This window comes from Molossus molossus, unplaced genomic scaffold, assembly GCF_014108415.1.
Source record: "Molossus molossus isolate mMolMol1 unplaced genomic scaffold, mMolMol1.p scaffold_m16_p_7, whole genome shotgun sequence".
NCBI lineage: Eukaryota > Metazoa > Chordata > Mammalia > Chiroptera > Molossidae > Molossus > Molossus molossus.
The window spans coordinates 43,017,527-43,034,209 of NW_023425401.1; the positions used below are offsets into that span (position 1 = coordinate 43,017,527).

At 37.7% G+C, this 16,683-nt stretch overlaps 1 protein-coding gene across 1 annotated transcript in view; it reads left to right on the plus strand.

The window, feature by feature from the left end:
* CCDC146 (coiled-coil domain containing 146) overlaps nt 1–16,683 on the plus strand; it is a 138,771-nt gene that overhangs the window by 85,239 nt on the left and 36,849 nt on the right. Inside the window, exons 4-8 of the mRNA XM_036246769.1 lie at nt 3,492–3,549; nt 5,725–5,901; nt 7,771–7,844; nt 8,935–9,162; nt 9,820–10,006. Of these exons, the coding sequence (XP_036102662.1) occupies nt 3,492–3,549; nt 5,725–5,901; nt 7,771–7,844; nt 8,935–9,162; nt 9,820–10,006 (724 nt within the window). The remainder of the gene's footprint in view (nt 1–3,491; nt 3,550–5,724; nt 5,902–7,770; nt 7,845–8,934; nt 9,163–9,819; nt 10,007–16,683) is intronic.

The window sequence follows — 16,683 nt, forward strand, 5'->3', positions numbered from 1 at the left end:
ACATTATACTCAATGGGAAAAAACTAAAAACATTTCCCTCAAGAACAGGAACAAGACAAGGATGCCCACTCTCACCACTCTTATTTAACATAGTACTGGAAGTTTTAGCCCCAGCAATCAGACATGAAGTAAAAATAAAAGGGATCCAAATTGGAAAAGAGGAAGTGAAACTGTCATTATTCGCAGATGACATGATATTATACATAGAAAACTCCAAAGACTCCATCAAAAATCTACTAGACTTAATAAATGAATTTGGCAAAGAAGAAAGATACAAAATTAATGTCAATAAATCAATGGCATTCTTATACACCAATCACGAACCCACAGAAGAGAAACTAAAAAAAAAATCCCATTTACCATCGTGGCAAAACAATTAAGATACCTAAGAATAAACTTAACCAAAAAGTAAAACACTGATTTGCAGAAAACTACAGCACATTGAAAAAAGAAATAGAGGAAGATATAAAAAAGTGGAAGCACATACCTTGTTCATAATTGGAAGAATTAACATCATTAAAATGTCCATACTACCCAAAGCAATCTATAGATTCAATGCCATCCCCATCAAAATACCAACGACATATTTCACAGAACTAGAACAAATACTTCAACCAAAAACGACCCCAAATAGCCACAACAATCTTGAAAAAGAAGGACAAAGTAGGTGGGATCACAATACTGGATATCAAGTTATACTACAAAGCTAATGTACTCAAAACAACCTGGTACTGGCACAAGAACAGGCATATAGACCAGTGGAACAGAATAGAGAACCCAAAAATGGACCCAAGATAATATGCTCAATTACTATTTGACAAAGGTAACAAGAGGATATAATGGAGTAAAGACAGCCTTTTTTAATAAATGGTGTTGGAAAAATTGGACAACTACATGCAAAAAAATGAAACTAGACCATCAACTTACACCATACACAAGAATAAACTCAAAATAGATAAAAGACTTAAATTTGACCCGTGAATCCATAAAAATCCTAGAAGAAAATGTAGGCAACAAAATTTTGGACATCATATGTAGCAGAATTTTCACTGATACATCACCTAAGGCAACAGAAAGAGAGGAAAAAATGAACACATGGAACTATATCTAACTAAAAAGCTTCTGCACAGCAAAAGAAACAACGATCGCCCTGGCCAGTTTGGCTCAGCGGTTAGAACGTTGGCCTGCAGTCCCCAGAGACCTGGGTTGGTTCCCGCTAAGGGCACGTACCTCAGTTGCAGTTTGTTCCCGGCCCTGGTTGGGTTGTGCAGGTGGCAACTACTAGATGTGTCCCTTTCATGTCGATGTTTCTCTCTCTCTCTCTCTCTCTCTCTCCCACCCGTCCCTACCTCCCTCCCACTCTATCTGAACAAAATATCAAAAGATGTCCTCGGGTGAGGATAAAAAAAAAAAAGTTAAAAAAAAGAAACAACCATCAAAATGGAAAGGGAACCCATTGTATGGGAGAGCATCATTGCCAATGATGTATCAGATAAGGGGTTAATTTCCAAAATATATAGAGTGCACATACAACTCAACAAAAGGAAAACAAAGAACCCAGTTAAAAAATGGGCAGAGGACCTAAATAGACACCTCTCTGAAAAGAACATACAGATGGCCAAGAGACATATGAGGAAATGCTCAACATCATTAATCATCAGAGAGATGCAAATTAAAACAACAATGAGGTATCACCTCATACCTGTCAGAATGGCTGCCATCAACAAATCATCAAACAAGTGTTGGCGAGGGTGTGGAGAAAAGAGGACTCTAGTACACTGCTGGTGGTAATGCAGGCTGGTGCACTAGGGAAAACAAGGTGGTGTTACCTCAAAAAATAAAAAATTGAATTGGTATTTGACCCAGTGATTCCACTTCTAGGAATATACCCTAAGAAGCCTAAAACACTGGTGAGAAAGAATATATGTACCCCCATGTTCATAGCAGCACTATTTACAGTAGCTAAGATCTGGAAACAGCCCAAATGTCCATCAGTAGACGAATGGATAAAAAAGCAGTGGTACATATACACAATGGAGTACTATACAGCTGTAAGAAAGAAAGATTTCTTATCCTTTAAGATGACATGGAGGGACCTGGAGGGTATTATCCTAAGTGAAATAAGCCAAGCAGAGAAAGACAAATATCACACGATCTTACTTATTTGGAATATAATGAACATGACAGTCTATGGAACAGGGTAGACCCAGAGACGTGGAAGTAGGGTACAGACTTACAACCCTCAGAAAAGGGGGTGGGGGGAGGGAAGAGATAAACCACAGAACTTATATGCATGTACACATAACTGATGGACACGGACAACAAAGCTGGGGACAGTGTGGGGGGAGATGGGGAGGAGGGTTTCAATGGGGAAAAAAAGGCGAAACATTTGTAACAAAAATAAATTAATAAAAAAGTAAATGAATAAATAACATAAACAGTTAATGAACATACATTTTGTAAATTATATATATTATATACTATATTCTTACAATAAAGTAAGCTAGGGAAAAGAAAATGTTATTAAGAAAATCATAAAGGAGAAAAAATAGTTAGATTATTTATTGAAAAAAATCTGCATATATGTGGACCTATGCAGTTCAAGCCCATATTGTTCAACAATCAACTGTATTTCTTTATAAATATAAAAGCACACATTTTTTAAAGAAAAAAACAATCAGTGTTTTATAATAAAAATGAATAATAGAAATATAATTAATTAAAACTACCCTAAATAATTAGTCATTTTATGTTTGTTTTTTTTAAAAAAAAGATTGTCTTGACTTGTGAGCAAGTTTCTTGTCACCATTTTGAAACTCATGGACACTAAGGTTGCCTTTACAACTAAAAGATGGCAGCACACTACTGCCCCCTTATGGCAGGCTGGTTGAGGTGTGGGATCAATAACTTGGAAGTAAAATATCAATTTATATGCAATCTCTAACAGCAAAAGCATAAGTATTTAAAATTCTGAAAAAATCAGCTTTAGCTTGTTGCCAAGACAACTAACCTATATTAAATTCCATGTGGCACATATTTATTATACTAACCTTAATTTACATTATTGCAAATAAAATTTCACTAAAAATAAAACCTGGTATACATACATCTTTAGCTCCATGTTCCAACCTACTGGCTAGTAGAACCTGCTTATTTGATGGAACCAGTGGAATTTGTTGCAGTAATCCAGGGAGACATTAGTTCATTGTAAATAGTGTAAAGTAGAAAAGGCCCAGACCCTAGTGGAGAGGTCATAATCCCAAGTCGTTATAATGTGATGAGGTAACTGCTCCAATGAGTGTGTATACACCGTGTTGTAGGAGGACTGGAATGAAGCACCTAAATGGGCCTGTGGGAGTCACTGAAGCCATCATGAAAAATGAACACTAGCATGGGAAGTACACTGGGAGAAGAGAAGAGAAAGTTATTACTGTAGAAATAGTTAACTCTTGTACTTTGTCAAACCTTTTTATTTTTTATTTTTTTTGCAGCTTACAGGAAGAAAAAAGTCTCATAATAAAGGAATTTGAGAAGATCCCTAAGCCAGGAGTAAGTCTTATATAGATAGTCCAGAGTTTTGTTAAATACAGCTAGATTCAAACATTCTTTTCGATAAATATTAATTTGTCAACACAACCATACCCTGAAACATTTGAAAGATCCAGAATTCTTAACTATGAACAGTGCTGAAAGAAATATTGGTATAACGTCTAGAGTTAACATAGGTGGTGCCTATTATAGGCTTTAGCCATTTGGCACCTAATTTAGGCTGTATTTAGTTGGACAATATTTGCTTTGTTTCCAGAAGAAACAAAAAGGATTCTGTGGTTGACATTTTAAAGCATTATTTTTGCTATTGCTATTACCCTCATACTTTCCTGAACAGCTTATTATGAAAAATTTTTATAGAGATGTATCACTTACCTATTCCTGCATAACAAAACACCCCAAAAACTTAGTGGCTTAAAACAACTATTTCTTATTTTTCACAATCCTGAAGTTTTCTGGTCTAAATTGGATGAGTTGGGGCTGAGTGGTCTAAGGTGGCTTCATTTGTAAGTCAGCCAGGGGGCAGGCTAGTTGGTTTAAGGCCACGTGTCACTAGTTAGTCACATGATGGTGGAAGGGTTTTCAGGCTCAAGAAAGAAACAGACTCAAGAGAGGGCAAACCCCAACATGCAAGCAATTTTCAAGTCTATGCTTAAATTATTTGGGGGGTTTTTTAGTCAAAGAAAGTCATATGGCCAAGTCTAAAATCAAAGGGTAGAAGAATAGGCCCAATAAAAGGTCTGAGCCGGTGGGAGATCACATCCACAACACAAGGCCAATGTAGAGCAAAACAATTTTATTGCATGCGCATGGGAGCAGGTAGGCTGAGTCTAAAAAGGGGTCAGCCTCGAATAACAGTTGAGGTGTAGGTTATATACTCTACTTCTACCTTCTGGCAGTTCCTGCTGACATTCTCTGCCTGGCCCATTGTCCATTTTGCAGTTTGACTGGTCTGGTATCACATCCTGCATCTGCTGGGTGATTCATCGTCTTACGGATAACCTGATAATCCTTACTCAACAGAAGGCTGAGCAAAGGTCATGCAAGCAACTCATTTTTCAGTTTCTGCCTTTGCAAGCTTTTACTTTAACCTTTAAAATGTTACTAACCCTTTCAGGCCCCACCTCTTAATGGGAAAAAATGACAAAGACAGGCATAAGAGGAATTTTTGTCTAATTTCTGCAATCTATCACGCATAGTAAAGAGAGAGATCATCACACTTCATATTGCTTTCACCTTTCGAATGATTGTATTTCAAAAGCATGTTGTAGGTATTGTAGTTCCAAGATACAAAATCCTGTTTAGCATAGAGCAAAATATTATTTTATATATGTAATATGAATACTGTGTGTGTGTGTATCTTATATATGTGTATAAATATAGTATGTACAATATATACCTAACCACCAGATGGGAAAAAGCATTTTGAATTTTCATTTCAGATCATAGGATCACCAATTTTACCCTCTACCCACAGCACTGGAAGAGGGAGATAAGCAGAAAACCCAGAGCAAACTAAATGGATCCATCCACTCAGTTTAGTAATATTTAGACTTTCGGAGTATAAGAAAGCTTCTCTTCCATAAGTCAAACACTCCCCAAATAATCAGTCATGGGAAACAAAGATGTGTTATAAGTCTGGGGTGGAGGACATTTGAGGAGAATGTGCATGAAATGGGAGAAGTAATATCAGTAAGAAAGTGAGAGATTACAAGTGCAAAGTATTCGGAATTCCAAATACAAACTCCCTAATTTCATGTGGCACTCAGGTTAATCAAAAGCCAGAGAGTCGAAGGTTATGTGAATCTAATTTTGTCAAATCACAAAGCTACTCAGAAATAGCCTGGAAGTTTTCACTAATATTTTTTGGTATAAGATAAAAATTAACTTAGAAAAAGGAAACATTTAAAATATAGGAGGATAGAAAAGAGCACTAGTTAAGAAAAAGAGTATGAATCTAATGCAAAATGTTTAATACATGCAGTACAATTGTCATGCCTTTATTGAAAGTGTCAGAAATCATAAATTGTATTTAATTTGATGAGAAATCAGTCATGAAACTCAAAACAAATATAATCAAAATGGTGAGTAAAATTATTTTTTAATTTGATATTTAGGTAGACAAATGTTTTGTTTTGACTCTGAATGACCTAATAATTTTTACAACTTTTAAAGGAAATGGAGAAGAAGATGAGACTATTGAGAGAAAGCACTGAAGAAATACGTAAAGAAATAATGCAGAAGAAGTTAGAAATTAAAAATTTACGGGAAGATTTAACATCTAAGCAGAAGCAATTAGTAAAGGAGCAGAAGGAACTAGAAGAATTGTTGGAATATCAGGTCAACCTAAAGGTGTGCTACTTACAGTTCATAAATATTCATAAATATTGTGCCTGCATGAACATAAAAATGCATGGGTATCAAGTTTGACCGCATAGGATTGACAAAGAGGAGTGTCATCCCATAATCAAATGTTCAGCATCATGAGTGAGCCAATCAAACTAAAATTGGACTCTGGGAATTCACAAAAGTCTTTAGAGTATTCGGTAGTATCATTGTAATTTGGAGCCCCACCTGGAGACAGGCCTCTCTAGACTTTGCCAAGTATTTTTTTACATTAGAAATGAGTGCCACGAATGTAATCTCTTCCTTGAGCAGGAACCAAATTTCCTAACCTCTTATGTATATATATATTTTTTCAGAGCTAGTAATTATATTTTATTTTTTTAATTAATTAATTTATTTTTGTTACAGATGTTTCTCCTTTTTTCCCCACTGATTCCCCCTTCTCCCTCCCTTCCCACCCTGTTCCCACCTTTGTTGTCCATGTCCATTGTTTATACATTCTTATGTATATTTTTATCACCTTACCCTTGTCTGTTTGATTCCACTCTACTTCCCTCTCACCATGTACATGATGAGGGGCCTGTATTTATGTTTTAGGAGATAATTTAAATTCATTTTATTTTTAAAAATGTGTAATAATTCTCAAAACAGTTTAAATAAATTAGAGTTATTTTTAAAATAACATCTGACATTCTTGGGCTTAGAGGGCGAGTGTGATACGCTTTGACATCTTTTTGCTTATGAGTCTTAGAGCAGTTGGCCAAGATGTACCCACTGCTACCTGGAACTTATAAACTGAGCAGAGATGGATTTATGAGGAACCCAGTAAAACTAAAGCTTCAGGCCCCCCATTTGCATGAACCTCTTCCAAAGCCCTATACCTAATTCAGCATTTGTAATTTTCTACTCTTTTCCTGAAAGAGCCCCACCCACAAAAAATTGTATAGGTTTCAGCCTCGAAAAGATTGGATCTGCCCCAGAACTGAGCAGGATCCCAGGGAGATGTACACACACTTCAGCGATGTGGTCACCCTCCATGCACGTGTTAACCCAGGCCCCAAAGTCCACTGTGATCCTCAGGCCAAAAGGGCTCTTCCATCATCCATGCCATTTCTTGTGCTAAAACTGAACCTTCTATGAACCCACAGAACATACTGGAAAGTGGTGTTAGACAAAATTGGCTTCTGATCTTGGCCTGGACACTTACTAGCTGTGTGAGTTTGGGAAAATTATTAACTTCTCTGAGCATGAGTCTTAGGCAGGGTTCCCTAGTATCAGAGCTTCGACAAGTGTTCCTGGATGAAGGACTCTAAGAAGAATCTGATAAGGCAGTGAGGGAAGCAGAATAGAGGTAGGGAAGGAACTGAGCCAAAAATATGATTTCCGAAGAATCTTAGTATCAACCTGATCCCATGGGAAACCTTTGACCATGAATTGCACCGCAGAGGTTATTCCACCCAGAGGTGGTGGCAGGGTGGGGATGTTATATCACCACCTCAGTTAGCCATTTCACAGCCTGTTCTCCCCTTCTCTCCATCCTCTATTCTCCAACAAGTCAGTTCTGTTCAGCGATGGAGAAGAGAACAAGCATGAACTGTTAGCAGCCAATTCCTGAAAACTCTGATGGATGAGTGTACCTCCATAAAAGGAATCTGGGTAGAGCACCAGCTGTATTTGTTAGACTCAGTTATCTCCCCTTTAAAATGGTAACAACCAGAACTATACTACAGGCTCATGGGGAGTATTAAATAGAATAATTAAAGCATCCTACATAGTACAGAACAGATAGTGAAAGTTCTACATATTGTAGTTCTTTCCTCCCCTATTTAATTTGCTTATCTTGCATAATTTGACATGGTTCCATTCCTTTACTAGGATGAAGTGGTCCACCATCAAGCCATCCCTGTACAAATTGGAAAAGAGATAGAAAAAACAACACGCAAAAAAGTGTATGATTTAATATTTTTATTTTTAATTATTCCCAACCCACTCTCCCAGGTTATGTGTGTACCCTAAAACAAGGAAATTAACCACTAAACACATCAAATTACTGCTATAATTTTAGAAATATTTGCATTTGTTCCTGTCTAGGTTGTGTATAGCAAGTTCATTGAAGTAGAGCCTCATATCACTATCATCCATAATACTCGTTATGTCTTAATTTGGGGACAATATTCCCTTTCCAATTCATAAAACATATCTTTATGAAGAACTCCAGTTGACTTTAACAGAGATGTTCAGGGATAAATTATTCGAACTGTGTAGAGTTTCATGTTTAGAAGTATGTCAGCCAGCCAGAAGCCTAAAGCCCAAATGGTAGGAACTCTTTGCCACCTCTTCACCTGTGTAATGCCCTCCTGAGAAGTCACTGAGGACATTTTCAAGGTTTAGAGGAACTAAAAAAGGTAAATATAAGTGAAGACACACCAGTTCTGGAGAAATAATATGGTTGCTCTGGTGACTCAAAAGAAGAGGGAAAATGGCCCCGGCTGGTTTGGCTCAGCGGTTAGAGCATCGGCCTGAGGTTCAGAGAGACCCGGGTTCGGTTCCCGCTAAGGGCACGTGTCTCAGTTGCAGTTTGTCCCTGGCCCTGGTTGGGTCGTGCGGGTGGAAACCACTCGATGTGTCCCTTTCACATCGATGTTTCTCTCTCTCCCTTCCCACTCTATCTGAACAAAAAAATGAAAAAATGTCCTCGGGTGAGGATAGAAAAAAAGAAGAAGAGGGAAAATGAAATAGGCTCTAGCCAAGCCCACCAGCACCAAAGTTGAGAAATTCAGCTCAGTTCTGGGATGCTGGTCAGGATGAGGGTAGAACCCCAGGATCAGGGAAGAAGTGAGTCAGCTGGACAAATGCCCACCCTCAGTGGAGATACCCTCTGAGTCCCACCCATCTGTGGTCTTCACCCCATTTCCGAGATCATTGAATTTATGACTAGCTCTTCTGTTGCCTGGTGAGGAAGTAAAAATAGGTAAAGACAGCATGGGTTCAAAATAAGGCAAATGCTTGTATGTGTATGTATGTATATATCCCTCACAGAGAAATGGAAAAGAAAAAAATTATCTTGGAACATGAACTCAAAGAACTAAATGACTCCCTAAAGAAAGTTGAAACCAAAGTTAATGCCATAATGGAAGAGAAGGAGGATATAATAAAGGAAGTTGAAGGCAAACGAGCCTTACTTGAAATCAAAGAACGAGAATATAACCAATTGGCCAAGCTATTGGAATTAACCAGAGAGAATGAAGCAACTTTACTAACTGAAAGGTTAGTTATATGTATGTCATCGAAATTTTTCTTCAATTTATATATTAGGATTCAAAACATAATCAAACAGATGTTTTTTATAGAACTTTTCAATAAACATTTTATAGGACTTTAAATCAATTTTTTTTACTATTAATAAAACATACATTATTAAATAAAGCATTTTAGAAGTATTTTTTCCATCTTTTACTCATTGTTTACCTCAATTTCCTGTGACCAAATCTTAAGGACACAACCTGTTGTTTTATATGTTTCTGAAATTTGCCTCTGGAAAATCAGATTATCCGAGAGTGCTAGAGTTGAGGGATTTTTTTTTTCCCCCTACAAATGAATGGTATTTCTGAGGTAATTATTACTTTTTCCTAATGGGAGCAATTGGTGATGTGATTTCCTGAGAGCGTGTTACTTTCTAATTTTAAGTAAAATTGCAGGGAAATTAGGAGCCTCTGTCTCTGCCAATCTTCTCTACCATTTGTGGTTTTTATAAGACTGTGGCATTAAATGATACCAACTTGCAAACAAAGTTGCTTTGGGCATTATTTACAACTTAATTCTAACATGAGAATAGTCTGTATGGATATGCTGAGCATGCTGTCTTTAAAAACATGAAGGGAACCTGATGACTAATCACTTTCATTTTGTCTCTATCTGGAACAGAGGGATTTTGGATCTCAGTTTACGAAACTGTCTCATTGACAAACAGAACTACCATGATGAACTTTCTCGAAAGCAAAGAGAGAAAGAACGAGATTTTCGAAATTTGAAAAAAATGGAGCTACTCTTGAAAGTGTCCTGGGATGCCCTCACTCAAACTCAAGCACTGCATCAAAGGTTTCTGTTAGAGGTGGGTGCTGTATGCCACTATCTACTATTAAGCTCAGTGCTGTCTTTTTGAAGTAAAAAAAATTTAAGTTATTTTGCTATCAATAAAAAAAAGAAGAGGGAAAGAGGAAGAACAGAAAAAAGGCATTTTAAAATGTATCAAAGCGATGATAGAGTCTATAGTCCTGTAATATTTTCCAATCTCTATTTGTTATCCCAAGATTAGATAAATGTCTTATTTGGATTTGGCATCAGCCTGGCCAGGGGGAGCAGCTGAGCCATCCAGTCACTACAGGGTAGGACCAAGTAAACCACTATCTTTACCTTTGAAAGAGATCCAGAATGATGTCATTGTAGACGCTCAGAGTCAGAGACTAGATCAAATCCTGTCAGTATTAACTGGTCAGTTGGCCTGCATCTCTAACTAGCCAAGGACGAATGGAACCCAATGTTTAGGCTACCTGGCTAATTCTGTGCAGTATTAGAGAGTACTCCAGTCAGAGAATGATCAAGACAGCTGTTACTCTCTTGCTACCTCTGTGCTCCCAAGTCTGGGGTTTTGGTCCTGTTGCCTCTGATTCTCTCCTCTCTCAGGTGGCACGCCCTGCTAATCAACCAATCACTCTTGAAAGGCTTCATCCTTTAGAGGCTTCATCCTTGTGCTGGACCTTGGCCAATGCTTCCTTTGATAAAAAAAAAAAAAAAAAAAAAAGAGAGAGAGAGAGAGAGAGAGAGATCATCAAACTCTGAAATGAAGCAGCAGGGTGCATAGAAACCATATTCATTCTCTTGAGTATTGTCATGCTCCCTGACCTTATGGAGATTCATGACCTCAGAAATTTAAGCAGAAGTTTCCAACTGTGGTAGACATTGCTGATCCTAACCTTTGCCTAGTTCCCCTCTCATTTGAAGGAACTGAATTTATTACCCATTGCAGCAAAGGAGAACACACATCTTGGGAAACAGTAGGGTATCTCCGTAGAGTGTATTAGAAAGGACTTAAAAGGATTTGTGCTTGTGTTATATGATTTGGGGGATGGCTAAAGAAAATAGGGCTTTGCCCTAGATTTGGATGTTGTCAGAAAGTGAGAATAATTCTATGGTTGAGTATCGTAATAAATCTTAGCTAGAAAGAGAAAGACTAGATTGAGGGTAAAGCTGTAATTGGAAAGGAAGACTGTGAGATAAGAGTATGTGATATTTTGTGGATTAGACAATGTTTATGTTTTTGTGTGGGATGAAACACAAATACAGTGTGATCTTGTTTTTGTCTGTTATCATAGAATGGTCTAGTCTGATGGTTATTTTCTTGAGATTGTGTTCAACAGCACAACACCAAGGCCTAGCTGTGAGTGCCAGATCAGCTTCTGGATGCCAGGGGCCTTCTGATCTGTCACTGATCTCATTTCTCTATATGGGTCTGCCCAGCTTTTATCTTAGGAGACTTACCCCATCATCTCGGTGTCTCTCTTCACCCCTCTCCTATGTTGGATCCCCTATTTCACAGACTTCTTCTATTTCTCTTTCTTGGCTTACTCTCTTTTTGTGGGAGGAGTATACTTTCCCATAGCTTCCTGAGAAAAGGTAAACAAAGAGTCATTTTTTTTAAGGCCTTGTGTGTTAGAAAATGCATGTCAGAACACCTTGCAGGTCAGAAAATATATTAACTTTTCACTAGACTCACAGATAATTAGTAATTTAACTAGATAAGGAATTTTTGCTTTGAAACCACTTTCCCTCATAATGAAGGCATTAGTTAGTTGTCCTTCTACCTTCTGGAGTCACTATTAAGAAACAGTGTCATTCTGATGCTTGATCTTTTGTTTAAAGCCAGTTTGGTTTTTTCATGTTGGAAGCTTATAGGATTTTTTTACGTGCCACCAGAATTTTTAAATTGCACACTGATGTTCCTACTTGTGGATCTTTTATTTGTTTGTGTGTGTCTCCCTTTTTAGAAAAATTATCTTTATTTTTGAAAGTATTATAGATGTTCTCACCTTTCTCCCCCATTGACCCCCTCCACCCCGGTCCTGATCCCCACCCCTGCCTTCACCACACTATTGTCTGTGTACATTGGTTATACATATTTGCATATAAGTTCTTTGGTTAATCTCTTCCCACCCACCCTCTTCCCTCTGAGATTCATCAGTCTGTTTCATGCTTCCATGTCTCAGGGTCTATTTTGTTCATCAGTTTATTTTGTTCATTAAATTCCACATATATGTGAGATCATGTGATACTTATCTTTCTCTGACTGGCTTATTTTGCTTAGCATAATACTCTCCAGGCCCCTCCATAGTGTCTCAAAGGGTAAGGAGATCCTTCTTTTTTTCGACTGCATAGTATTCCATTGTATTAAATTACCACAGCTTTTTTTTTTTAATCCTCACCCAAGGATATTTTTCCATTTTTTGTTCAGATAGAGTGGGAGGGAGAGAGAGAGAGAAACATTGACGTGAAAGGGACACATCTAGTGGTTGTCACCCGCACAACCCAACCAAGGCCAGGGACAGACTGCAACCGAGGTACATGCCCTTAGCGGGAACCGAACCCAGGTCTCTCTGGACCGCAGGCCGACACTCTAACCACTGAGCCAAACTGGCCAGGACAGCTTTTTTTTTTTTAATCCTCACCTGCAGACATTTTTCCATTGATTTTTAGATAGAGTGGAAGGGACAGGGAGAGAGAGAGAAACATCAATATGAGAGAGACACATCAATTGGTTGCCTCCTGTACTACCCTGGCCAGGGCCAGGATTGAACCTGCAACCCAGGTATGTACACTTGACCAGGAATAGAACCCACAACCCTTGGGTCTGCAAGATGACACTCCAACTGCTGAGCCATACCAGCCAGGGCTGCCACAGCGTTTTTATCTACTCATCTACTGGTGGGCACTTGGGCTGTTTCCAGATCTTATCTATTGTAAATAGTCCTGCTATGAACATAGAGGTGCATGTATTCTTTCTGATTAGTCTTTCAGTGTTCTTAAAATATATTTCTAGAAGTGGGATCTCTGGGTCAAATAGCAGTCCCATTTTTAATTTTTCAAAGAAACTCCATAGTGTTTTCCACAGTGGCTGGAGCAGTCTGCATTTCCACCAGCAGTGTACTAGGATTCCCTTTTCTCCACATCCTCACCAGCACTTGTCATTTTTGATTTGTTGATGGTAGACATTCTGGCAGGTGTGAGATGATACCTCATTGTAGTTTTAATTTGCAACTCTCTGATAATTAGTGATAGTGAGCATTTTTCATATGTCTCTTGGCCATCTGTATGTCCTCTTTGGAGAAGTGTCTATTTAGGTCCTTTGCCCATTTTTAATTGGATTGTTTATCTTCCTTTTATTAAGTTCTATGAGTCCTTCCTTCCTTCCTTCCTTCCTTCCTTCCTTCCTTCCTTCCTTCCTTCCTTCCTTCCTTCCTTCCTTCCTTCCTTCCTTCCTTCCTCTTTTCTTTAATCCTCACCTGAGGATATTTTTTTCCATTTATCTTCAGACAGAGTGGGAGGGGGAGAGAGAAAGAGAGAGACATATCAACTGGTTGCCTCCCACACAACCCCACCAGAGCCAGGGACTGAACTGCAACAGAGGTACGTGCCCTTTACCAGAATCAAACCTGTGACTCTTTGGTCCATGGCCCAGCGCTCTAACCGCTGAGCCAAACTAGCCAGGACTGTATGAGTTCTTTATATGTTTTGGAGATTAACCCCTTATTAGAGATATCATTGGCAAATGTTATCCATTGTCTTGGACACTTAGTGGGCTCTTTGTATATAGAAATGTACATGCTTCAGTTCTAAGACTCTGTCTTGAATAGTTTCTTTAATTATATCCACTCTTTCTTTCTGGGACTCCCATTATCCAGATATTGGACCTTTAAAAACAGTCTTTTAATTTTCTTGTCTTTTTTATCTTATTTTTATTTCTTTGTCTCTTGGAGTTGCTACAAGGGGAGATTTCCTCAATTTTTCCTTCCAATCCTATTTAATCTTTCATCTGGTACCATATTTTAAATTTTCATGAACTCTTTTTTTTGAATGTTTCTTTTTTATATTATCCTTAGATTCTTACTTTATATCTTCTTTTATTTTACTGAGGATATTAATGATCGTTTTTTTATTTTCTTTGTATAGACTTTGTTTTCTGCAATTTACATTTCTTGTTTTTTGTTTCTTTATTTGTGTGTTTGTTTTTACCTCTTTTAAGAAATCTTTCTCAAATATCTGGTGGTCTTAGTTATCTGCTTATGTTTAAGAGTGGGACACTATAAAGTAATTGGATGCTGTTTCCGATGATGAGACTTGCCCATTGTAGGTTGATCTGGCTGAACACAAATATATAAGGAATGGCCTTTGACCAAAGAGGATATTATAGTAAAATGCTCACAAGTTGTTTATATTTTAATAGATAAATGCTATTTATATTAGGACAGTTTTAGCTATTAAGTTCACAAAATAGCACTCATAGACCATAAAACTAACAGAAATGAAAATGTATTAAAATCCTTTTCCATCATTGATTTTTTTTTCTTTTTTTTTTATATTTATTTTTTTGTTACAGATATTTCTCCTTTTTTACCCCATTGGCACCCACCTCCCCAACCCACCCGCACCCCATCCCCAGCTTAATTTCCATGTCCGTTGGTCATGCATACATGCATGTAAGTTCTGTAGTTTATCTCTTCCCACCCCAACCCCTAACCCCTCTTCTGAGGGATGTCAGTCTGTGCCCTACTTCCATGTTTCTGGGTCTACCATATTCCTCAGACTGTTATGTTCATTATATTCCGTATATAAGTGAGATCATGTGGTATTTGTCTTTTTCTGCTTGGCTTATTTCACTTAGGATAATACTTTCTAGGTCCCTCCATGTTGTCTCAAAGGATAAGAGATCTTTCTTTCTTACCGCTGCATTGTACTCCATTGTGTATATGTACCACTGCTTTTTTATCCATTCATCTACTGATGGACATTTGGGCTGTTTCCAGATCTTAGCTATTGTAAATAGTGCTGCTGTGAACATGGGGGTACATATATTCTTCCTGATTGGTGTTTCAGGCTTCTTAGGGTATATTCCTAGAAGTGGGATCATTGGGTCAAATGGAAATTCAATTTTTAATTTTTTGAGGTAACACCATACTGTTTTCCATAGTGGCTGCACCAGGCTGCATTCCCACCAGCAGTGTATTAGAGTCCCCTTTTCTCCACACCCTCGCCAACACTTGTTTGATGATTTGTTGATGGCAGCCATTCTGACAGGTGTGAGGTGATACCTCATTGTTGTTTTAATTTGCATCTCTCTGATGATTATTGATGTTGAGCATTTCTTCATATGTCTCTTGGCCATTTGTATGTCCTGTTTGCAGAGGTGTCTATTCAGCTCCTCTGCCCATTTTTTAATTGGGTTCTTTGTCTTCCTTTTGCTGAGTTGTATGAACACTCTATATATTTTGGAAATTAACCCCTTATCTGATACATCATTGGCAATGATGTTCTCCCATACAGTGGGTAGCCTTTCCATTTTGATGATTGTTTCTCTTGCTGTGCAGAAGCTTTTTAGTTTGATGTAGTCCCATGTGTTCATTTTTTCCTTTGTTTCTGTTGCCTTAGGTGATGTATCAGTGAAAATTCTGCTCCGTATGATGTCCGAAATTTTGTTGCCTACATTTTCTTCTAGAATTTTTATGGATTCACGGGTCACATTTAAGTCTTTTATCCATTTCGAGTTTATTTTTGTGTATGGTGTAAGTTGATGGTCTAGTTTCATTTTTTTGCATGTAGCTGTCCAATTTTCCCAACACCATTTATTAAAGAGGCTGTCTTTACTCCACTGTATGCTCTTGCCACCTTTGTCAAATATTAATTGAGCATATTGCCTTGGGTCCATTTCTGGGTTTTCAGTTCTGTTCCACTGGTATATCTGCCTGTTCTTCTGTCAGTAACAGGCTGTTTTGATTACAGTGGCTTTGTAGTATAATCTGATATCTGGTATTGTGGTCCCACCTACGTTGTCCTTCTTTTTCAAGATTGCAGTGGCTATTCGGGGTCTTTTTTGGTTCCATATGAACTTTTGAAGTATTTGTTCTAGTTCTATGAAATATGTCGTTGGTATTTTTATGGGGATTGCATTGAATCTATAGATTGCTTTGGGTAGTATGGACATTTTAATGATGTTAATTCTTCCAATCCATGAATAGGGTATGTGCTTCCACTTTTTTATATCTTCCTCTATTTCTTTTTTCAATGTCCTGTAGTTTTCTGAAAATAGGTCCTTTACTTCTTTGGTTAAGTTTATTCGAGGTATCTTAATTTTTTTTTGGCGCGATGGTAAATGGGATTGTTTTTTCAGTTTCTCTTTCTGTGAGTTCATCATTGGTGTACAAGAATGCCGTCGATTTCTTGACATTAATTTTGTATCCTGCTACTTTGCCAAATTCACTTATTAAGTCTAGTAGATTTTTTATGGAGTCTTTAGGGTTTTCTATGTATAATATCATATCATCTGCAAATAATGACAATTTCAGTTCCTCCTTTCCAATTTGGATCCCTTTTATTTTTTCCTCCTGTCTGATTGCTGTGGCTAAGTACTTTCATAGTACTCTAAGTTAAATAAGAGTGGTGAAAGTGGACATCCCTGTCTTGTTCCTGTTCTAAATGGAAATGTTTTTAGTTTCTGTCCATTGAGTATGATGTTGGCTG